Source organism: Idiotropiscis lumnitzeri, chromosome 4, assembly GCF_059441095.1.
Source record: "Idiotropiscis lumnitzeri isolate Australia: NSW breed Sydney's pygmy pipehorse chromosome 4, RoL_Ilum_1.0, whole genome shotgun sequence".
Classification (NCBI taxonomy): Eukaryota; Metazoa; Chordata; class Actinopteri; order Syngnathiformes; family Syngnathidae; genus Idiotropiscis; species Idiotropiscis lumnitzeri.
In genome coordinates, this window is record NC_142394.1 from 30,182,132 (window position 1) to 30,206,095 (window position 23,964).

Genomic DNA, 23,964 nt, shown 5'->3' on the forward strand with positions numbered 1-23,964 from the left:
ACATACAGTATGAAATGACAGTGACACGACAGTGAGACATTTGAAAAACTAGGTCACTGGCACATTGTGCGAGTACTCGAGTGACGTAGTTGGTCACAAATAGTCGCGTTGGCGCATCCTCGTTTACTTAAATGCTGCTTTCTTCCTACTCACCTACTTTAAGTATAAAACAATCAACTTGGTCTTTCTTTGACTCGAACGTTGAGACGATCGGCGCTTGACTTCTGTTTCTCTCGCTGCTATACTGCCACCTAGAGGATGATGTCATCGAGCCAGCTCGTTACCGCCGTTTTTGTTTAGATTGTATTACTTTGAAAGGTGCCGGAAGTTCATCGCGTGTTTCTCGAGACGACTTCCGGCATGGTTGTCATGGGCAACACGGACGCTGGGAGACTCCACACGGTCGAGCTTTGGAGTCCTGCCGCTATTTTGCCTTCAAATTCCATTCGTGGTAATTGTGTGAAGCGAAATGGCACCCAAGGCTGCCAAAAAAGGCGCAGCGGCAAAGAAGACCGCCGCCGCACAAGGACCGGAAGTCCAGACGTGGGAGAGCGGTCTCGCCAATGCACAATTTGACGAGGTGGCAAGTGTTGAATGTTCTGTGGCTGAACTGTTCAAACATTTGGTGTAATTTTCCATTCAGGCCCTTGTCAATAAAATCGCTGTTAAAAACATAGCTTGTATTTTTATGCAGAAAACAGTCATTAAAAGTTGGACAGACTTTGAAATATAAATTTATAAACAATGCTAGTTAGCACAACAAAGCAAGTACGTTGTTTTTACTTCTAGCTTCAAGTTGGGCTCCAATAAAAAGTATAACCGGTCTGTAAACAAATTTCTTTGCTGTGAAACGTACCCAAGCCAATTTTCACAACAGCAAAATCTAAAACATTGACTAGAATTGACAAACTTGATTTTTTTAGTTAACCCAATATTTCTTTTTCCAGATTTGGAATAGGTTTAGAAAAGTCCGATTTAAGAAGAATTTTTGATCTGTTAATGTACAGGGTTCAAATTACGTACACATGGGCAAAACTATAGATTTTCTTCACAATTATGTGTACTGGATTGCAACAAAATACAATTACTCTATCTGTTATGAAAATGTCACATAAAAAAGACAAAAACACATGCTTCAAAAAGGAAAAGGAAAATCTGCTTCAAAAGGGGAGCGTACTTGTATCGCAACCTCGCCCTGTGCGGCCCTACATTGTGCGCATGTCCAAAAACGCCTTTCGTCTCGTTTGTTGTACGTTGCAATATTTCCTATAATTTTCTACGCGTGGCGTAACCCTTCTTTGTTGTTGTCGCAGGACCACTGGCAAGCTTGCGTGTGCGTGCTGGTGGGTCGAGGTCCGCATGACGAGGAACTGATCCGGACGCTGGCTCGGGCTGTGCACCAACCGCAACGCAAACTTTTCAGCTCACTGGCTTGGGAGGAAACCGAGGCCAAGGTAGCTAACGTGCCCGTCGTCAAAATCAAAGTTATATCCACATTGAGTGTCATTCCTCAAAATGTATTTGAACAGATTCGTGAATATGGGAATCCCAAAGCCAAAAAACGCGACGCTTTTCCTCAGTTCTACGAGGTTTGTGACCAAGCGACATCAAGCGGCGCGGCATCCTCGACCTCCGCCTCGCCAAAAATGTTTGCTGCGCACGTTTCCGCAGGTGACGGAGCCCGCCAGGGAGCTGCTCGAGGCCCGAGAGGAAATCCCTGCGGAGCTTATGGCACAAATAGTCAAGTTTATGCTGCTGCAGATTAAAGAGAGTGACCAGCAGAGGCGAAAAGCCGAGCACGTGAGAAACGTCGACCATATTTGTGCCTCAGTTTGACGTTCTTCTTGACTGGTCAGTTTGTCATTTTTTTTTTTTTTTTTTAAGGCTAAAGCGTCTGCTCCTGTCGCCAAAGAAAAAGCTGGACCGAAAGGCAAAGACAAGAAGTCGAAGGACGAGCCACCTCCCAAACCCAAAACGAAACTGAAGCGCAGGGATGATGTCGAGCCGCCCAAGTACATAAGTAAACATTATTATTATTATTATTACTAATACGATTATTGAACCTTTGTTATGTGCTGGTAATAAGGACCGATGAAAAAAGATGGTGGCAAAGCACTACTTTTGTCTAATGAAACTCCTCTACTTCCATCAACGTAGTTCCTTGGCACCAAAATGGCAAAAGATGGTGCCAAAGCACTACATTTATCACTTTGGGCAATAACCTGGGATAGTTCCCCCCCAAAAAATCCTCAATGTCAACCAAGAATTCTGCAAGAATTGACTAAAATGATGAATAAGTAAGAGTGCTCGTCTCTCAGCATTGGCACACGGGGTGGACCAACGTGCGTATTTTTGCTTGTCGCCGCCGCAAAGATGACGAGCCCAACGACGGCCCTCAACACTACGTCCTGCTGCTGGGCTTCCACCAACCTCAGCTGGTGGGGACGCTAGATGGCGCCGGCGTGCACGTCGCCAACGTCATCAGGCTGAGCGCCACTGACACGCCCCTCGACGAGCATCAGGAGGAAGACGAGGAAGACGCAGAAGCCAACGGTGAGCGGGAGAACGTTTCATTTATTCACAAATAAAGTCGCTTTTGTCGAGGAATAATAATAAATGTCTGTGGCTAAAAATCCAAATTGTTCCATCAGCGGAGGAAATTGCCGCCGATGAGGCGAGGGCTGCACAGGCCAAAGTTCTGGACCACTTCTGGGGAGCTCTAAGACAAGTTCTAGACAACGGAGGGCCCAACTCCAGACTCCACAACGTGGCTCAGCTGGAATACGCCGTCCCGGACTCGCTGATGCCCTTTGACCCTCAGGATCCCGAGGCTGTGGTACTGACGTCACCGCCCACTTCCCGTGTCTGTCTTGGGCGCTCACGTCTGCCGAATGCTCGTAGATGGCGGTGGCGACCCAAATGTTCGCCGGCGTGGCCAATCTCATCTATGACTGTCTGGACTGGCGCCGGCAGCACCAGCACTACTTGGACACCGCCAATTTCATACGTGTGCCCTCGGTCGTGTCGGGGCAGGACGCTCCGCCGCCTGCAGAGGTACACACCCGCCGAACCCTCACGCGAGATCTTTAAATATTTCTTTTAAGAAATTAGATTATGGTAATTTATTACCAACAGTTTTCGCGTTTCTATTTGTGGATCTTAATTTTTTGGGCCAATCATTTTTAAGCTTCTGTTTGTTGCCTTGTAAATCTAATCTGTGCCAAACCTTCAACGTTAGTCGTATTGGCTCATGTAACTCAAACTATATTCGCAATAGGACTGTTTTTCTTTAACCAATCAGATTTACATTTTTACTGCCTGGCTAGCTCGCCAGCTTGCATTGGTCCTCAGATTGGTTGGTTTCTGTGAATGCAACATATACACACACACACACACACACGCACACGCACACTCACCCCCTTCTCACAGTCTTCCTTGGATCATTTTTTTGTTTCCTGGCAGACTGGAGCTTCTGTGTCCCCACGCTCTAAGAAGTCAGGGCGCCCGCCACCCCCAAGTAAGTACTTTCTTCATCATCGTCATCGTCATCGGCATCCCCGCTTGTGATTTTTCTTTGTGCAACAGAAAAGCCGCCGTCATCTCTGACCACCGATGTGGACATGAATCACTACAGCGGCCTGATGGAGCCCGTCCCGGCCGAGGCCTGCTCCGTGCCGCTCATCTTGCACTGCATGCTGGAGCAGGTTTGTGCGTCCTCAAGACATTTTGTGGAGTTCGTAATTGCCGCTGCCGTTGTCAGGTCAAGTCAAATTTATTTCTATAGCCCTTAACGTCAACACAGACATTTTCACTGGTGCAACGTCAATCAAGAATGGCTAAATTGCATCTAAATTTCAATATATGGGGAAAAAAAATTGTAAAAGCAAGCATAATTTCAATTTTGGGTTCTATTTATGCTTTTCTGACAGCTCAAACATCTAAATAAGGCTTTCCTTTTACAAAACGACACCACAAAAAGGGGCTCATTTATTTCCACAACACCAAACAAGTCCTTATTCTCTACTTTTTCGACAGGACCCTTGCGTGATTACTGGCTCATCTTATACTTTGTACATCTTTATCTTAACTTTTACTTGCTGCCATCTGCTCTCCATTTTTCCAGTCAAACTTTACCCTTCAGTCAGAAGCTGCTTAAGACAATCCGATACGCTCTTGCATTAAAAAAAAAGAATTTAAGACGTATAAATAGAATAGAAATAGAAATAGAAATCCCTTTATTGTCATTGTACTCAAGTGTGCAACGAGATTAGAGGGCTCCCCTCTCCAGTGCAATACAACAATAATACAGACAAATATATAAATTAGTTAAATAAAGAAGACAGTGCAATGGAATTCAGTACTGAATAGGGCATATAGAAACACATCACAATGCTGTTTTGCGAGGTTAGGGTGGTCTCGTGTGTGTGTGAGAGTTCAGTATGGAGATGGCTCTCGGAAAGAAACTGTTTCTCAGTCTATTGGTCCTTGATTTGATGCATCTGTAGCGCCTGCCAGAGGGCAACAGGTCGAACAGGTGTGAGTTTGGGTGGGTATTGTCATTGACGATGTTGAGAGCCCTTCTGAGGCACCGGGCGGTGTAGATGTCCGACAGTGGGGGGAGAGGACAGCCAATAATCCTTTGCGCTGTTTTGACCGTCCTCTGGAGCCTCATTCTGTCCGCCTCAGTGCAGCCGCTGTACCAGGTGGAGACACAGTACGTCAGCAGGCTCTCGATGGACGAGTGGTAGAAGGCCAGCAGCAGCTTCCTGTCCAGGTTGAATTTCCTGAGGACTCTCAGGAAGTGCAGACGTTGGCGGACCTTCTTTACCACTGCTGTGGTGTTGTGACTCCAAGAAAGGTCATCGGAGATCTGTACTCCCAGGAACTTGAACGTGTGGACCCTCTCCACACACACGCCTTCGATGCAGAGGGGGGGCGGCAGCGTCTTGTTCCTCCTGAAGTCGACGACAATCTCCTTTGTTTTAGCAGAGTTAAGGTGCAGTCTGTTGTCCTTGCACCAAGTTGTCAGTCTCTTTACCTCCTCTCTGTAGGCTGTCTCGTCACCTTCCGAGATCAGACCGACCACTGTCGTGTCGTCAGCAAACTTGACGATGGTGTTGTTGCCGTGGGCCGGGCTGCAGTCGTAGGTGTAGAGGGCGTACAGGAGAGGGCTCAGCACGCATCCTTGGGGGGAACCGGTGCTCAGCATGAGGGTGGAGGACGTGTAGGGGCCGAGCAACACAGTCTGGGGTCTGTTGGTCAGAAAGTCCTTAATCCAGATGCGTGTGAGGGCAGGGAGGCCGAGAGTGTCCAGTTTGGCGACGAGGATGTCTGGGATGATCGTGTTGAATGCCGAGCTGTAGTCCACAAAGAGCATCCTTGCATAGCTCTGCTGTCGTTCCAGGTGGCCCAGCACAACATGCAGAGCAGTGTCGATGGCGTCCTCAGTGGATCTGTTAGCCCGGTATGCAAACTGGTAGGGGTCCAGAGTGGGAGGAAGGCAGTCCCTGATGTGCTGGAGAACCAGCCTCTCGAAGCACTTCATAATGACTGGTGTGAGAGCAACAGGACGGTAGTCATTCAGGTGGACGGCTGGTGACTTTTTGGGGACAGGAATAATGGTGGAAGTTTTCAAGCAGGAGGGGATGACTGCCTGAGCCAGGGAGCGGTTGAAGATCCTGCAGAAAACATGTGACAGTTGGTGGGCACATGCTCTGAGGACCTTGCCTGGTATTCCGTCGGGTCCAGTAGCTTTCCTGGGGTTGACCGCCAGGAGCGCGCGCCTCACATCGTGTTCCTCTACGATGAGTGGGGGGGAGTTGGAGCTTGAAGTGCGGGGGTGTGACGGTTGGGGCGAGTCAAAGCGAGCGAAGAAGCAGTTAAGCTCCTCTGCCAGCGATGCACTCGGGTCTACAGCGGTCGTGCTGCTGCCACGGAAGTTGGTGATGCTCCGTAGACCCTGCCACACCTCCCGTGGCCTGTTACTGGCAAGGTGGGCCTCCAGCCTCCCCTTGTAGGTTGCCTTGGCTAGCTTGATGCCTTTGCTCAGGTCAGCACGAGCCACCCTGTACTGGGCTTTGTCGCCTGACCTGAAGGCAGCGTCACGGGCCTTGAGGAGAGAGCGAACCCTGCTGGACATCCAGGGCTTCGCGTTTGGAAAGGTCCGTATAGTCTTATGTTGGGACACAGTTTCCATGCAGAACTTGATGTAGTCCAGTACACAATGCGTGTAGACATCAAGGTCCTGATGATCAAAGAGGTCCCAGTTTGTGTCATGAAAGCAGTCCTGTAATTCACTCATGGCGTCGTCACGCCAGGTTTTCACAGTCTTTGTGGTAGGCCTGAATCTGCGCCTGAGAGGGGTGTACGCAGGTGCGAGCTGCAAGGACAGGTGGTCTGACTGGCCGAGAGGGGCGAGTGGGAGGGCTCTGTATGCGTGCTTGATGTTCGAGTACACATGGTCGAGAGTGTTGTCTCCCCTCGTTGGGCACTTGACATGCTGGTGAAACTCTGGGAGTACAGTCTTTAAATTGGCCTTATTAAAGTCTCCCGCTACTACGTGAACGCCATCAGGGTGGGCCCGCTGATGTTTATTGATGACGCACGCGAGTAGCGAGAGCGCCGTGCTAGTGCTAGCGTCGGGAGGGATGTAAACAGCTGTGACAATCACTACCGTTAGCTCCCTCGGGAGAAAATAAGGCCGGCATTTAACGGACATGAACTCGATGTCGGGGGAAGAGTGCTTCTCGACGATCGTGCTATCGCCGCACCAGTTCTCATGCACGTAAACACAGAGCCCCCCGCCCCTCCTCTTACCGGTGTCCCTCGTCCGATCCGCGCGATGTAGCGAGCGCCCGGCCAGCTGGATGCTAGCGTCGGGGACGTCTGCGTGCAGCCAGGTTTCCGTGACGACGATCACACTGCTATCGCGCACATAGCGGTTTCCCAGGATTTGTAATCCCAGGTCGTCGATTTTGTGGACCACGGATCTGGCGTTGGTGAGGTGCAGACTCGGTAGTGGTTGCCTATGGGGCTGCCGTCGCAGCCGTTGCAAGACACCGGACCTGCAGCCTCGCTTCTGCTTCCTCTCTCTGCGTCGCCTGCGCCGCTTCCCGGCCCCGATGACCAGCCATGGTGAGCCGGGCAGCCTCGCCAGTTCGTTCGGAATTTTGCGATCATAGCAAAATTCCTCTGTGATGGTTATTTCGCATCGATATCCAATGTTCACGATGTCTTGGCGGGTATATCGATGTTGTGCCTCAGTTGATGCCAATAAGAGCAAGCAAACACTAATAAAAAGTAAAAAGGAGCACTGTGAGGGGGAGCTGTTAGCCGCTGCGTCCATGCGCGCCGCCATCTTGGAATGGAAGGATATATACGTCTTTGGTAGGCAGGGACTAAATTTCTGAAGACAAATATATACGTTTTCTGGACTTAAAAGGTTAATCGCAGAAATGTCTCAAAGGGCTTCACACACCCCCAGTTGACAAATATTAACGTCATCCCGCTAATCTGAACCTGAAGGTGAGCTGTCAGGCCTTCCTTAATCCGCCACTCCCTTGCTGTGTCCAGGTCGTGTTGGCAAGTGAGCAGCCTCCTCCGACGCAAGCGCCCGACGAATCCGATCCTGATCCTCCCGGTTTGGATCATCACGTGGTCGAACAAATGCTGCAAAACGTCCTGCCTCAGGTCGAGGCAGAAGACGAGAAGAGAGACTTGCTGCATAGTTTGTTGACCACAGTACACCGAGAAGAAGACAAAGAGGTGGCACATGAAGGCCGATCACGTCCTGTAAATAACAATACGGCGAGGGCATCTTTTTGATCTTGTCTCTTGCGTTCTAACGTCTTAGATGCTAAAGGAGCAGTTTGGGGTGGAGGAGTCGCCAAGAAAGTCCGAGCAGCCTGTCATCATCAGACACCATGATGAAAGGGCGCTGCGCTTAATTGGCATCACCGTAAGTCAAGCGGGCATATTGACATTTTTAAAAACATTTTTTTACGTGTCCTCTATTATTTGCTGTGTGTAAATGGCAAAAGGTGAGTTTTATGACTTAACTACCAATTGTGTAAAGTGTTGCACTCTTATTGGTTTGAAAAAAAAATCTTCGACTCACCTCGTCAAATGAAACACAACAATGGTGAAAAAAAAAATTTGATTCAGAAGGCAGGTTATTTAAGCTGTCACGGTCAAAAAATTTTTTTGTTAAATGCAAATAAAAATCAGTTTTTGTCTCAAATATTTCTTTCACAAATAGTGTTGTTTATTTTATTAAAAGTGTTATTATTTATTGACTGACTTATTTTTTGCTGTGAAGATCCCAGAAGGTTTAGACACCCCCAAGATGGTCTCACTTTTTCTGGAAAAGTGATGTGGCCCTCACAGGAAAAAAGTTTGGGAACACCTGATGTCGATGCTTTTTGATCCACTTTTGCTTTGCTGCCATCTTGTGGAATCAGTATGCAACTGCAAACTCCTTTTGCTTTTTGCGCATCTCCGCTCAGCCCCAACAGGGATGATCCCGATTAAAATTCAATATACTTCCTTCCTTTTGTGTCCGTCTTCACAGGCGACTCAAGGTTTGGATCCAGCCGAAGAGGAGGCGTCCATGATGAAGCGGTCGCCGGCGTGGAAGCTCATCACCTCCGTGGCTCAGCGGCGGTCCAGCAGCTCCTGCTGGAGGGCCATCAAACAACAGCTCCAGCACCAATGCACCGATGGTCTGAAATAGAAAAGAATTTTTTTTTGTTGTTGTTTTTTTTTATTTGTATTTTTTTTTAACCTCCCCGTGCCTGCAGATGCGCTGTCCTGGCAGCAGGTGGAGCGCTTCTTTCACCAGAGCGTCTTTGAGAGCATGTCGCTGACTCAATTGGATGACGATGGCGTTCTGGGAACAGACTGCCGACCTTTGGGCATGGTCCATCACGACAAAAAACATCCCGTCAACCCCTGGGACAACCCGTGGTCCTTCGCCAAGCAGAAGCTTCGCCACCTGCGCAAGAACTGTGCGTTGGTGCTTTTTCCTCGGTGACGTTTCTTCAGTTTGGGTTCATTTGGTCATAATTCCTTCTCTCTGCTGTAGGTCCAATGTTTATAACCGAAGACTTTGATTCGACAGAGGTGTTTGTATTTGAATCAGCACGTTTCATATGTTTCATGAGATCCAATCCAAGAACTAATTATTTCTTCTCTCCCCGACCAGATCGGCGAGCGCCAAGTGGTCCAGCTCGACCTGTCCGATATTCAGAGTTGCCGACGGAGGTCACTCAAAGACTGGCACTACGTGGAACACTATGAGGCGGCCATCTTGCCTCAGGTGACCTCTCGCTTTAAAGGAGACGACGATGATCTCGCGCCTCGTCGCTTACACGACGTGACCATTTTGTTTTTATGGCCTAGGCGCTCCAGTCGGCTGCGCGGCAATATCGCTGCCTTGACACACTCCGAGGAAGTCATAATAATGTCCTGTACGTTTTCTGCCACAATCCCATGAGTCCCGATCGCTTGTGCAAGGAATTCTGGGATGTGGCCATTCACACCGATGTCAAATTCAGGTAGGAACGTTTCTGGATTTGCTTGCAACTTGGGCTGAAGCCAGACGGCAACAGGTCGAAGAGGTGTGAGCTCGGGGGAGTGTCTTTAATGATATTGAGAGGCAGCCAAATCAGCCTCTGTGCTGTTTTGGCTGCCCTCCGGAGCCTCACTCCGTCTGCCTCAGTGCAGCCGCCGGACCAGGTAGAGACACACTCTAAGTCAACGGGCTCTCGATGGACGAGTTGTTCCTGTCAAGATGTCTCCATTTAGATCGTATCCAAGGATCAAAGAAAGCGACTAGAACAATATTTGATTTAAAATACATTTTATATTTGGCGATTTTGCTTTAATTACAAAATATTATTCAAGTAAATGCCCGTAAAAAGCTTCACAAAAATAGGAGTCGAAAAAATGCGATTAATCGCAATTAATTAAGGAATTTTTTTTTTGCAATTAATTAGTTCGCACTACTTGCAACATATGATAAATATTTTTTTGGTATTCATTTCTTTTTTTTTTTTTTCAGGACATATTTGGAGCACGTTGCAGAAACCATCGCAGACTGGATTGAGAGAGAGGAGCAGAAGAAACTGTCGTCAGAAATCAATCTTTTAAGTCCAACTTCTGAAAGTACAGCTGAGCTTCAAACAAAACTGCCATGTTTGTTTTTTTTTATTTGAGGACATGAAGTGATATTTCTGTTCTTTGGACTAAATAAAAACATTACAGATTTGACCGAGGAAGATGAAGACTCTCGGGTGCCGTTTATCTCCAAAACCTCACTCAAAGTTTGTAGCAACTCGCACACGCACTCAAAAGCGTTCAATGTCAAATCTATTTGAGTCGTCGTTCCAATTTTCAGGGTTCCAGGCTGGAGGAGGAGAGGCAAAAGGAAGAGGAAGCCAAGAAAGGCAAGAAGCCGGCGAAGGGGGCGACGCCGGGAAAGAAGCAGCAGGCGACGGAGGACGTCAAGCCGACGGAGGGCAAAAGTGACAAAACGGGCAAGAGCAAAGCGACCACCAACAGCTCCACGGCCGCCGCCTCCGACCACTCGCTTTCCAGTAAAGCGGACGACAAAGAGGAGGCCAGCAGCGTAAGAACGCGAACGAGCCTTGCGAAGAGACCAAGTTGAAAGTCGCGACTCACCAAATGTTTGCGGTGTTTTTGTGCCGCACTTTTAGGGATTCTCAGGCTTCCACATGGATGGAATGTTGGTCCATCTGTCAGGGAGTCTCCAGTACATCTTCCCTGCGGCTGGGGGACGCGTTACCGTGGAGACCATCAACTACGTTGAAGGTAAAGTTATTAGCACATTAATATCAGTGACACGATTTATTTCTCTATTTTTGTCTTTACTGAAAGACAATTTAGACTTGTGTATTTAAAACGTCGGCTTTAATAAAAGGCCTCCCTAGCTTCATGCTAACGCTCACTAGCATCGTTGTTGTGGTATTTTATGCCTTAAAGCAGGCGTGGGCAAACTACGGCCCGGGGGCCACATACGGCCCGTTAAACCTTTTAATCCGGCCCGCCGAACTTGAAAAAAATTAAATGAATAAACCGTGTTCATGTTTTATTTTCTAAATACTGTGTTTTTTCAAAGACATATATATTGTTGGGATGCTTTTGTTCACTTCAAATTATTATTATTTTTTTTTTCTCCGCTGAGATGAGGTTACCAAAACACTCCATCCATCTGCTCCTGGTCGGGCCCCTCTATCAAATTTTAGAGCCCATTGTGGTCCGCCAATCAAAACGTTTGCCCAGCCCTGCCTTAAAGCAACGGATTGAACACAAAGTGGTTCAGCAACAACATGTGGATGCTACTCAATCATATATTCTTTATCATCTGAGTTGCCCAACTGATATTGGTGCCGTACCGATGAGCTCAGAGAGGAGTTGCAATGTGATTTTGAGTGCCAGGCTGGACACAGCGAGCTGCGACGTGATTAGCGTCTGCCTAGATTTGAAGTGGCAGTCAGAATTAGGCTTCAATGAACAGTCTTGCCGCCTGTTTGTCTAACACTTACGCCCCCAAGTGGCCAAAGCGGGCACACCTGAACGAGCAGCATTTAAATGATGTGTCGCCGTAGGTTCCAGCATGCTCAAAGTGGCCGTGAAGAAAGACGGTCACCACTTCTACACGCACGTCAACCAAGTTGTCCATGCAGCGAGAAATGACACGAAAGGTCAAGAGCCACGAGAGCTCAGTTCATTTCTTCCCCGGTGTCGTACTGACGAGTCCACTCCGAAAGAGCAACCTGTCAAGACGACCGCAGCGACCAGGCGGTCCTTCTCCGCCTTGCTGGATAACGGCGTCAGGCTGTCCTACACTTTCGAAAAACCACCAGAGAAATGCAAAGGTGTGAAACCTCCCGGCATGTGCTTGGCTTTTTTCTTTTTTTTTTACCAAAGAATGCTATTGTGCAGCTACTGTAAATATCGTGTCAAGAATTCCAACAAATGCTTTGGCTTGTATTTAACTACTTATTACATTACACATTGCTCACAGGCATATGTTTATCCTTTGAAAAAAAAAAAAACTAGCTGAGTCAGCTGTGCAACTCGGTCTGTATTATACTCCCCCTGGTGGCCAAGGTGTGCACACCAGAAGCAACAGAACAATGTCCACTGAATTGAAGTAATACAGTGTAATTCTTTACATTATATTTAATTATGTCGGAACTTTATGTCTCAAGTACAATAATATACAGTGCTGTTTTTCACGATTAAAAAAATTTTTACAAAAATTAATTTCCAGTCATTTCAATTAAATGAAATTAGATTGTGTAGAATATTTAGATTTTGTTTTTTCATTTTAAGAACCCACTATTCATTTCAATAATGTGCAAAAAATCTGTTCTATCACATCAATGTACATTTTTAAATATAATCTTTGGTCATGGGCACATCGCCGCCATCTTTCTGCGATGGAGACCTGAAAGAGACGACCACCCGATCACAAACTTGCTGGATCACGTGCAACAAATGCAATGCACTTAGCTCGTCACTTGAGGGAATACTAGAAGTCGTTTGTGATGACATTTCGCTCGCGCCTCTGCTGAAGAAATTCGCGGTTGGCTTGCAACATGTGGTCTCTCTGCGGCTTCAAAATGTACGCGCTGCATGCTATTAGTTCACCACTAGATGGCACTAAATTCTACACACTGTCCCTTGAAGATCCACAAATCTCACATATCACTAAATTGTCCTCAATTTGAATACAATCTCATTGAAAGCTTCCAAGTTGGAATATTTCTCAAATATTTACAACTTTCCACTCCTTAGCAGCACCTGTCGAGAGTCTGAAGGAAAGTGAGAAAGCGCCGCAAGAGTCGACAGAAGTGGAGCCGACAGATGTCCCGAAGAGCGACGACAGCAATCCGGCAGAGGTGCAGGTATGCATACATGGTTAGGTCCAGTCGCTATTTTCACCACTTTCAATTGGCTAAAAATTGCGGGAAAAAAAGTGACAAAATAGGAATGATCCATTAGTTTCGATTTGCGGGGAAAAAAAGGACCATATTTGGGCGTGTGTGCGGGTTTATTCACTGTGAATGTGTTACTGTGTTTTTCTCGAGTGAAGCCGTGTGAAAGTCAGTCCCAAGAGTCCCCGAGTCCATTAAACAGCCTCAGCCTGTCGGTCCCGAGTGGCCTACTTGCGCAGTTTATGCGTGAAGAAGGTTAGTGACGTTCTCCCTTTTTTTCTTTTTTTTTTTTATCTCCAGAACAACTTTTTTATCACGTGGTAACAGTAAAGTGTCTATGTGTATGCGTGTCTCGTCGTGCGTGTCCTCAGAGGAGCAGGATATGAAGGTGCGACTGAGTTTTCACGCCGCGGGCCGCCAGGGCCCTTCTCTGGCCAAAGAGGCGTCGCGCACCGTCACCTGCCAGGGAACCGTCATCCGATACATGAAGGACGGCTCCAGTGAGGTGAACGTGTCGGCTTGCGTGCCGGGTTGTCGGTAGTGATAGACCGATTATCGGGGCCGGTGTTTGGCATTTTGCCGATTATCGGCATCAGCCTTTTTTTCAACTTTCAATGCCGATAAATTAAAAGCTGGTTTATTTTGCCTCGCTACAGCCCACTTCTCTCTCTCTCTCTCTCTCTCTCTCTCTCTCTATCACTAGTTGTCGCCGCACATTGTGTTTTTTTTTTCCATTCGCAGCCGAGTTTACAACAGTTTAGGATTTTTTTATTTGAGTTTGTTTGGACCTTTGCTTTTAAAATTCAGTTAGTTAGAATTCGTTTTTAGAGCAGCTTTGTTAGTCTTCAAACATTCTTTGTTTTAGTTTCTTTATATTAGTTTTAACATTTAATTTTTAAGAAAAATAAAGGTCATTAAGTCTTCTTTGATTAATAATGCCTTTATTAGTCCCACAATGGGGAAATTCGAGATTCAAACCCAGGCCTCCTGGGGAGACTGGGTCCTGAACGCGGCGCCTTAGACCACTCGGCCATCCTGGCAGCCACGAGATTCGAACCCAGGCCTCCTGGGGAGACTGGGTCCGGAACGCGGCGCCTTAGACCACTCGGCCATCCTGTGAAGTGCCGTATGAACGTACAGCAGTATTGAAATAATTGAAATAAATTCATTTAAAATGAGGCTCACACATGACAAACTGACAAAGGCCTTTTTTTTGCTATAATTATAGTTACAAAGTAGTTTGTTTTATAATGTTTTAAAAATATTAAATGTATTTTCAGTTATTTTAGTTTTTGTTAAAGTACTTTCATTTTGATTTTGTCTGGTTAAAGCAGTGCTCCTCAATTATTTTGTGTTACGCCCCCCCTCCCTAGTAAAAAGAAAACAATTTGCGCCCCCCCCACCCCCGACTCTTCCATCACAACTGTAAATAATCGCATTTTCGTTGCAAAACAAACCGACACCGTAGAGTTAATCCTCACTTCACACAATGAGCAAGGAGAGCGCCACTGCCAACTAGTGGAGTGGAGGTGAAATTACACTTCATTGTAGTACGCCGGGAAAAGTATGTACCCCATTTTCACTCAGAATCGCACCCCCCCCCACACTATTTGAGAAGCATTGGCTAAAAAAAAGTTTTTTCAATGTAACTCATTTTGGCAGTTTTCATAAACGATAATAACCTTGATCGCAGGTGCTCTTTGCAGATGGCACGGTCAGTTGCAGTTTGGATTCTGGCCCAGTGTGGGTTCAAGAAATCGAAGAAGACACTACAGATGGCAAGGAGATCACACTTGACTTCATCAACTCTCTGTGTGTGTGCGTAAATATATATTTATATTTATATTCATATGCGCGTAGAGCAAAATCCAGAGAACCAGGTTACTTCTCCTTCTCGAGGGTTTTGGGCCACAACCGCGCCCTGCGGCACACGTGTCTGCACCGTCGGGAACACACACGAGCAGATCCCCGCCTGCGCTCTGCTAACCTACAAAACATCCGACCCGGTCACTCACGAGGTGAGAGGCCCGTGGCCGCAACGCCGGCGGCCGCGTTTGCTTCACCGTCTCGGTTTGGCTTGCAGGTGATGCTGAGTCGGGAAGATCTGGTGGTGACGGTGCAAAGACCCGACGGATCTGTGAGTGTGGATCATGCCGATGGAACGAGAATCACCACGTTCTACCGAGAAAAGCCTGCGAGCTCGGAGGAGCAAGATGGCGACACGGGTCCAGAGGACGAGAAAGAGAAGGTGGTGGTGGTGGAGAACGAGGCCTGCGCCACTGTGTTGATGTACCCCGAACGACATGTGGCGGAAATCTGGTTGGCTGATGGGACTGTCGTCACCGGGAATAACCTGGGAGAGTATCAGGTGAGGTGCGCTTTGCGCTTTCTCAATGTGTGTTATTGTGAAATTCCTGATATTTTTTATATTTTTTTTGGGGGGGGGGCAAAGGTGGTCCCATCCAGCGTCGGGCTCCTGCACATCCAAAGTGACGGCAAGTGTGTGTACCACTCGAGTGGACCCCCTGAGGATGACCCCCCCTCTTACATCATGAGTCACACTGACAAAGTGGCCTGTGACATAAGAGACCTGGAGCGGAACCACTTTCAGGTGAGATGCAGTTCAGAGTTTGAAGGCACATCCAGTTCACCGCTAAGAGCATGAGAAAAAAAATCAAGAGGAATTTTTTTGAGCTTGTACCAACTATTTACTTGAATAATATCTTGTAATCATTGTAAAATTACCAAATATGAATTGTATTTTAAATCAAAGACTCTTTGAATCGCTTTCTTTGATTTTTGAATATGATCTAAATCAGGCGTGGGCAAACTATGCCCCGGGGGCCACATGCGGCCCATTAAACGTTTTAATCCGGCCTGCCAATCTTGAAAAAAATGAAATGAATAAACCTTGTTCATGTTTTATTTTCTAATTCCTCTGGTGTGTCAAACACCAGATATTTTGTTGTAATGCTTTTGTTCATTTCAAATTAATTCAAATCATTTTTCTCCGATGAGTTGAGGTGACCAAAACACTCCATCCATCTGCGCCTGGTCCGGCCCGTCTGTCAAATTTTAGAACCCATCATGGCCCGCCAATCAAGAAAGTTTGCCCACCCCTGATCTAAATGGAGTCATCTTTACAGGCATTTTCCTTTGAAAACAATCCTCAAAACGTACACATTTTATACATTTAGTTTTGTCCACGAGCACCACACGCCAGCAGTGTTGGTTTGCAAGGCTTAGCGCGAAAGATGTACAGCTAATATGGTACAGTGATTGAATTTGGCTTTGCGATATTTTTATCAGTGGTGGGCAGTCAAGGCCTTCAAGGCCTTCTCCTCTGGCCTAACATCATCAAGAAATCATGATCATATTCTTCACATTGATGTCATATTATATCCTCGTGTTGTATTTTTAGGTGAGAGTTTTTATCCAATCGGAATTCAGCTCGCTTCTGTTGCCAGGCAGATTTCATAATACCAGGAACACGGACTATTCGTCCGAGGCCTTCAGATACAATCGTGCGGGCGTCTGTTCTGTGTGAGTTTTGGGGCTCACACAGTTGATAGACAGTTGCGATAGCCAATCAGATCACGAGTTGATGACCGTAAGACCTTCTCGCTGGCCTTACGTTGAAGGTGATGAACGCGTCTTGTGATTGGGTACTCATTTGTGAGGGGGCAGCGCAATGCCGAATCAACACACCCGGAAGTCGTAACTGGCGACCGTTTGAAAATCTCAAATATATTCTTGCTTTTCTTAAACCATAATGGCCGAAGGAGGGAAAAGTGTGGATTTAATTGCACATACGCTTGCCTGGCCATTTTCAAAACGGACCTTTCAAGAAGACAGCAACATATGTTGAGATTTCTTTGGAGAGACTGGAACATTTGTATTGATTTTGATGGCGAAAGATGATGAGAGTATTTTCAGGTCCAAACATGGTCGAGGAATGAATTCAACTCGCCTCTCTGAAGTCACCACTGGACCGTGCATCTTTTTAGGGACTACTAAAGAGTATCACTCTTTTCAGGTGTTGGAAGACGGCCAGGTGACCGCACGCATCAATGGCCCAGCTCCAAGGACCCTGCAAGAGGAAGAGGAGGATGAAGATGAGGACAAAGTGATGATATTAAAGCCCAGAATAAAATGTCCTAGGTCACACACGCACGCACACACACACTGCGTCAGTGGGATGAATTTCACTTGGCCGCCTTCTTGTCTTGGACCGCAGGCTGTTCCTGGTGTACGAGGACGGTTCTGGTTCCGAGCTCCTTAGCAGCCAAGCCGTGACGGAGCTGCTGTACCAGGCCCACTTGGACCCCACTGTGGCTCTGCTGAAGGACCCGTTGCCCGACACGCAAGGTGAGTGACTCTTTGTCCGACGCCGTGATGGATGACCTTGCTCCAAAAATGTTTTGGACCGCGTCCAGGTGAGTACGGCATCACCGTCCTGAAGCCCACCATCGAAAGCGTGCGCTCCAAGTGGGTCCATGTGAAGCGAAACCCTGGCACCGTACCTCAGAGCTTCCGCAACTGCAGAGGGCAGGAGTCCCCTTATGTTGAGGTACGTTACAATATTCCGTACTAGTGAGAGACCGATAAGCTTTTTTTCCGGGTCGACACCGATACAGATTAGTAGTAGTCATGGAGGCCGATAACGATATTTGAAGCCGATATTCATTTGTTGAAAAAAAGGGAGAAAATGGTGTCAACATTTTGAAAAACAGCAATTCCAAAACTGGATTTAGTTTAATTGCCTTAAAGAACGTTTTTTTAATCAACTTTAGTGACTCACAACATCTTAAAGCTTTTTTCCATCTTAGAAAATAGACAACTTAGTTTTAAAAGTCTAACAAAAAGTCCACGGAGCTTTCTGCACCAGAAGCCAATCAGATGGTGCTGTGGGCGGGCCAATCTGCTTCTGCACGCAAGCCCACCAGCATAGCAAAGAGAGAGAGAGAGAGAGAGACAAAATAAACCAACTTTTAATTCATCTGCCTTGAAAGTTATTAAAAAGGCCGATGCCGATTATTGCAAATTGACAAATATCGGCCCCGATAATCGATCCGGCTGATAATCGGTCTATCACTATTCGGTACGGTGATACCCCCAACTTAATTTTCCAGTCCGAGTCATTACTTGTTCGAACACTCCCCCCTCTCCCGTCCACAGAAGGCTCCCAGTCTTTCATTTGGGAGCACTACAGGACAAGGAGCCAGCCTGAAAAAGCGCAACGTCACCGGTGTAGCCGTCCTCAACTGTCCCAAAGTCTTGGAGATTAGGGAACTTCGCCAGCATAGGGCCGTTAGCCGACAACTCAGAAACATGGTGGACATGCGACTGAAGGCGAGAACTGGAAACGCACAACTTGTTTGGCTGATAGAAGACAAAAAAATGATTTTTTTTCCTCACTTCTCCTTGTAGGAATATATCGAGAGTTGGATGGAGAAGGCTCAGCGGTCCGCTGACGTGATGCTGAAGGAACCTCGCACCGAAGTGGAGCGAGCCCACGCTGGGATTCTGCTTAGTCAGGTGCCGCTAGCTTGATGCTAACATATAATGGGAAACACAATACATGGGCTAACAGATACTAGCATGGATGTTGCACTGCTGCTACTCGTAAATACTCGCTGTCGTATACAAAGTGTGCTAATATGACGATGTCCCTTTCAAGTCCCTTCCGGAGGAAGTGCATGAAGGCCGCACCATTACAAAAAGGACCCCAGGTAAAGGGAGTCATTCGTCATGCCTGAATGAAATCTCCCTTTTATCTCACCGGCCGCCTTTCTGTCCACAGGGGACATCGGCAGTCTGTACAGCAAAGCTGTGCAAGGTCCAGCCCAGCGGTTGGACAATTTAGAGGATGCCGCGATGATGGCCAACGTCAGGTAGTCGCCGCTTTTGATGATTGACGTGATGTCGTTGGGATCTCATCCTTCTCTTGTTGTTGTTTTTTTTTTTTCCAGTTGCCCTCATGTCAAGGAGTCAAAGTGGATAAACACGCTGGAACAATACAGGTTGGTAGGACTGACGCTACTCTACATGCGGTGCTCAGCTTTCCAAGTCAAGTTTGGTTGTAGAGCACTTAAATCATTACATCCGTAAGACATAGAGACATATGTTTAAAAAAATGTAGTCCCCCGCCTCCCAAAGACGTATTTATACGTCTTAGCCTTTTTTGCTTTATAGCTCTGTGTCTTTATAGCATTACAACACAATATTCTTTTGGCCTCATAAAATCAGTCAAAATCCAGAAAAACGCTGGAATTGAGGACTTTCCTTTGGTGAAAATTTCTGGGATTAAACGAGTTCATCACAAAAGAGAGCAAGAGCAGTGATGGCTCTTCACTGGGGCGAGAGAGAGGCGCTGGTTGGGGGCTGTAGCGCCATTGGAAAGCTGTGTAGCCCCAGTTAATCCCTTCCAGCATTTTATTTGCTATTATAAAATCAATTTTTAAATCAAGAAACAAAATCCTGGAGCCGTTCCTAAAGGGGAGGCGAACGGAGAAGCGGTAGTAAAACAGCCCGAAAGTCGTTTTGATGTATCTCTGTTCTCTTAGACAGGAGCTGTATGAAGTGAACGCTTGTGTCGATGCACTGAGGAAGAAGATTATTGTGCCGTACTTTCACCCGGAAAACAACTCTTTACACCAGGAAAGTGTTAACCTCAACTCGCTGGTTGTCACCACCGTCGTGATTATAATCAAATTTTCAAATTTTCCTCATAAACGGTACATTATTGTTTACTTGCTCTGTATTTGTATTCCAGAATCATCTCCCCTGTCCAAGTCCAGACAATATGAAGCCTTTCTTGAGCATCCCAACCTTCACCGAGTCAGATGATACGGAGGAAGACTTCCAGAGGGTCGTCCTACCAGAAATGTGCCGTAAGTAAAATAACGAGAGAATTCAAATACTGGCACGTGTAACAGAATAAAAGAGAGAGTGAAATCTTGTAATGAGAGAGAGCCCATCACTGAATAGAATTCATTCAAATGTTCATCTTCTCAATTTGAGGATGAAAATGTGCTGAAAAGGATATTTTCTCTTGTAGACGACATCGTAGCGCCACGGCCACTGGACCCGACACCTTCTTATTCTGCCAGGTTTGTCAGTCACACCGTCCGGTGGTCTAATAACACAACGCTAACGTCAGCAATGTGTTTCCCGCTCTCAGTCACGCAGCGGTGAACACCAACTGGATGCCCGTCATCGCACCGTCAACTGCGCCAGGTACACGCTCGTGTTTCAGCACCAACGGAAGTATGAATATGACTCCGTGTGTGTGTGGTGTGCGTCCATAGCAGCTTTCAGCTGGCGGACGGACTCCTGCGGGCCTCGGAAGTCGGTCCAGTTGAACGTCGTCGGCCGGCCCAGGCGGACCAACGTCAGACTTCCACCTTCAATCACCAGCTCCAAACCCTTCAGTGTGCCCAATCATCACGTAAGATATCGACCACGTACTGGGAACACCTCAACTTGTTCGGCATACCAGTGGCGGGCCGTGCATTTCACACGTCGGCCTTCAGTGAAGTCCTACTTGAATCAATCCCCTCATCATACCATCATTTATGACATCACGGCTGGAGATATAACAGACAGAAAGACACTTACGCACTACTGAGTGACTTCTCTTGAAAGGTCCGTCTTGGAAATGGCCTCGCAAGCGTATCTGCAATTAAATCCACGCTTTTCCCTCCTTTGGCCATTGTGGTTTAAAAAAAGCAAGAATAGATTTTAGATTTTCGAACGGTTGTCAGTTACGACTTCCCGGTGTCTTGATTCCGCGCTGCTCCCTTAAGAGTGAGTATCCAATCACAAGCTGCGTTCAGGCCTCACTGTCACCAATTTGTGATCTGATTGGCAACCACAACTTTAAAAGCCCCCTTGAGACACAGAACAGACGCCCGCACGATTTTATCTGATGAATTCCTCGGACGAATAGCGCGTGCTACTGGTATTAAGAAATCTGCCCGGCAACACGAGCTCGCTGAATTCCGATTGGATCAAAACTCTAGACTGAAAATTCAACACGATATAATATGACATCAATGTGAAGAATATGATCTGATTTCTTAATTATGTTAGGCCAGCAGAGAAGGCCTTGCAGGCCTTGACCGCCCACCACTGAGTGTATTTTTAGACTCGGGGCCCATCCAGTCACACTCCGATACTTTCAAAATTCTTAACATCAGTTCACGTAACATAACTGCCGGGTCACGAGCTAGATTGGCAATTATTCAATGTCAGGCTATAATCATCATTAGCAGTGGTAAATTTGACACGTCGACTAGTCGCTTCAGTTACTAGTCGACTCAGGGGGAAAAAAAACAAAATACCAAAACTGTTTTGCTTAGCTTGTTTCTTAAAAAAAAACCAACTGAACTGTCCATCCCCAGTTCCGCACGGTGGAGGAGCCGGTGCGGCGCCGGTGTCGCACCATTTCCCTGGCTGACCCGAACGTTATCACCCGAGGCTTTGAGCTGCGTCCATCCAGAGTTGATTTTGGCCTGCAGAGAGACGGGACGTTCTCCGTCGTCACGGTGATCATGAAGAACGTGGGCGTCGACACCTGCAGGCGAGGCCACGTCCGAGCGGCGAAGGTCACGTCCGCGACTTGACGACTCACACTGGGCTTGTCTTCCAGGTTCCACGTGAAACAGCCTCTGGTCTCGTCAGGTCTCCGTGTCAAGTACCAGCCAGGACCCGTAAGTTGAAAGACGTGATGACGCGAGCGATTCGTCAAACGCATGCGCCCTTCGTCTCTTTCGTTGTGCGTGTCAAGGTGCCGGCAGGTTTGCAAGTAGAACTGAATGTGGAGCTGTTTGCCATGTGCGAGGCACACGAGGGCTACGGCGGCTACAAGGATCCCGCCAAGTACATCTCTCAGGACATTATCATCCCTACAGAGACCGACATCCTTTATCTGCCGGTCACAGCCAATATCCTTCAAAGGGGCGTGGTCTGTCAATTTACAAGTTTGCAAGCTGAAAGTATCGGTCCAGTCACGATAGCCCGTTTTTCATTAATATGCTCCGTTTCATTTAAAAAAAAAATTATTTATTCATTTTGGAGAAATTTGGAAAAAAGTGATGACTTGAAAAACGCCTACTTATAACTCATTCACTACCAGCCGAGTAAAAAAAAAAAAAAATGGATCTTTGACGTCGTTAGCCGTCAATGGTAGTTAATGAGTTTAAGGAGGAATATGGCCACACCCCCTCCGCTCTCTCCATGTTTCGGCGAGTCATTAAAGGGACAGATGACAAAATTTCCATCGGAAGTCGTTGTACTTTTATTGCGTATGGCGTTCAAAAACGATGATCAATTGGCACCAAAATTCATGCGGACATCCGTACTGATGACCACATCAACATAAAAATAAAAAATAAAAAAAGAAGATCCATGCCTCCCTGCTGCCCGCTCTCAGTCACCGTCTGCCTCCTGAGAGTCGACACGACTTTACTGTATAGCTACATGTCCCAAATATAACCAGTTGGGGTTCGTGTGCGCATTCTTGCTCCTTGTTCGCTTCGGCCTGTCAAAGTGGAGAATCGATCGGCAACGGTATTTTGGATTTTGAGGAGGTGATCACGTCAATAAATCCAAACTATCGTTTGAACGCTTTTCTACTTTCACAAGTTGATGTGGACAAGAGTCGTCACGAGCATTTGCATTTTGGTGGCGATCGGTCGCCGTTTTCGACAACAGAACCGAGCAAGAGTACCTCGCTTGTCTCGCTGCTCTGAGGTCCACGCTGAAACCCGAAAAAATAACAATAATAATTCTATTTTTCGCCCCAAAAAAAAGTACGATTTTAATTATCAGCTGTAATTTTGACTGAGGCTTCGTTCTAATCGAGTGAGAAGCAGCCTCGTGTTTTCACAAAGCGCAGACTTGTTTGCAACTTCCTTGACTCGTGGACCCATCCTTCCTGAGCTCTTGTTCGATTTCTGGATGAGAGATCATTTCGGTTCGTACAGCAGGAGACGCTCCCGGGCCCCCAAACAGTCCCGCAGCCTCCCGATGCGCCACGAGCTCATCGGACAGAACCCGTCCGGCTCTCGAGGGCCGACGACCGCTGCAAACGCAGGTACATGTGCAGAAAGTTGAACCAAACCTGGAAGATTTCACACATTTTTTGGATTTGTTTGTTTTTCTTACAGGGCACCACAAACGCACAGCTAGTTTGTGAAGAACACATCAATCCACCCAAAAAAGCTGAATGTAAAAGTCTGTTTCAAATAAAACAGCAGTCAACTCTGCGTGTGTGTGTGTGTGTGTGTCCTTTGTTGCTTAAATTTGAATTTATTTGATGCTCTCCGGATGAAATTGTCTCTTTGAAGTCATTCGTATCAACTGCAACACCAAATAAGCTGCAGACTCCATAGAATGACATTTTTGTTCGCCAAATGCTAATCTCGTGCTACTGATGGGAAGCCCAGTTACAATGCCAGCTGAGCTAGAAAGACTAAAAAATAAATTGTTGGAAAAAAATTAAATGACAAGAAAATTTACAATACGTACAATTTAGTAATTTTTATAAGCGACTTTTGTTTTCTCTGCTTTTGAATGTTGTTAACTGCTGTGTTTGGAAATGCTTGTAAGTGTTGTGTGAAGTGTCTTTTGTACGAAACCGTCTTGCAATCATTTGTGGATTACGTAGTTCTGTTTGGGTTTGAATTTGATTTTTTTTCTTTTATTTTGAAATGTGAAAAATATTTTTTTTAAAAGTTACCAACAGTTTCTGATAAGATTCATGATAAAATTATTATTTTATTTTTTTTTACTACCAGGACAGAAACAGAAAAAGCCATGCTGAAAATGTGCCGGGTGCGCCTTTGCAGCGCTAATTAACGACGCGATCGTCATCCACGTGCACACAGCGCGCGCACGTTCGGGGTGGGTGTCGCGCGCCTCCGTGTGTGTGGAACGGCGATGACGTCAGAGAAGCGCACAAGGTGCAAAATCACAAGCGGCGCTGTCTCGTCCTTCT

At 46.7% G+C, this 23,964-nt stretch overlaps 1 protein-coding gene across 2 annotated transcripts; it reads left to right on the forward strand.

Annotated features, from left to right (window-relative positions):
• The first annotated feature begins 52 nt into the window (after positions 1-52).
• spag17 (sperm associated antigen 17) lies at positions 53-23,233 on the forward strand. Of its 2 annotated transcripts, none has more exons than XM_088293986.1 (47): positions 53-580; positions 1,314-1,454; positions 1,530-1,589; positions 1,672-1,800; positions 1,885-2,020; positions 2,374-2,553; positions 2,652-2,836; positions 2,902-3,054; positions 3,463-3,517; positions 3,586-3,704; positions 7,573-7,764; positions 7,853-7,957; positions 8,570-8,720; positions 8,799-9,005; positions 9,083-9,120; positions 9,203-9,316; positions 9,400-9,554; positions 10,061-10,164; positions 10,264-10,322; positions 10,397-10,627; positions 10,716-10,830; positions 11,628-11,897; positions 12,823-12,932; positions 13,121-13,217; positions 13,334-13,467; positions 14,656-14,740; positions 14,823-14,980; positions 15,046-15,330; positions 15,415-15,573; positions 16,999-17,123; positions 17,200-17,330; positions 17,399-17,532; positions 18,141-18,314; positions 18,393-18,500; positions 18,643-18,694; positions 18,766-18,856; positions 18,935-18,985; positions 19,529-19,618; positions 19,734-19,855; positions 20,023-20,074; positions 20,146-20,201; positions 20,273-20,412; positions 21,368-21,546; positions 21,616-21,676; positions 21,754-21,910; positions 22,894-23,061; positions 23,135-23,233. In XM_088293986.1, the coding sequence occupies exons 1-47, from the start codon at positions 470-472 to the stop codon at positions 23,161-23,163; spliced, it is 5,958 nt and encodes a 1,985-aa protein (XP_088150112.1). In that variant the 5' UTR covers positions 53-469; the 3' UTR covers positions 23,164-23,233. The 2 variants fall into 2 exon arrangements, with proteins under 2 accessions (XP_088150112.1, XP_088150113.1); XM_088293987.1 differs by having other exon boundaries at positions 12,826-12,932.
• The last annotated feature ends 731 nt before the right edge of the window (positions 23,234-23,964 follow it).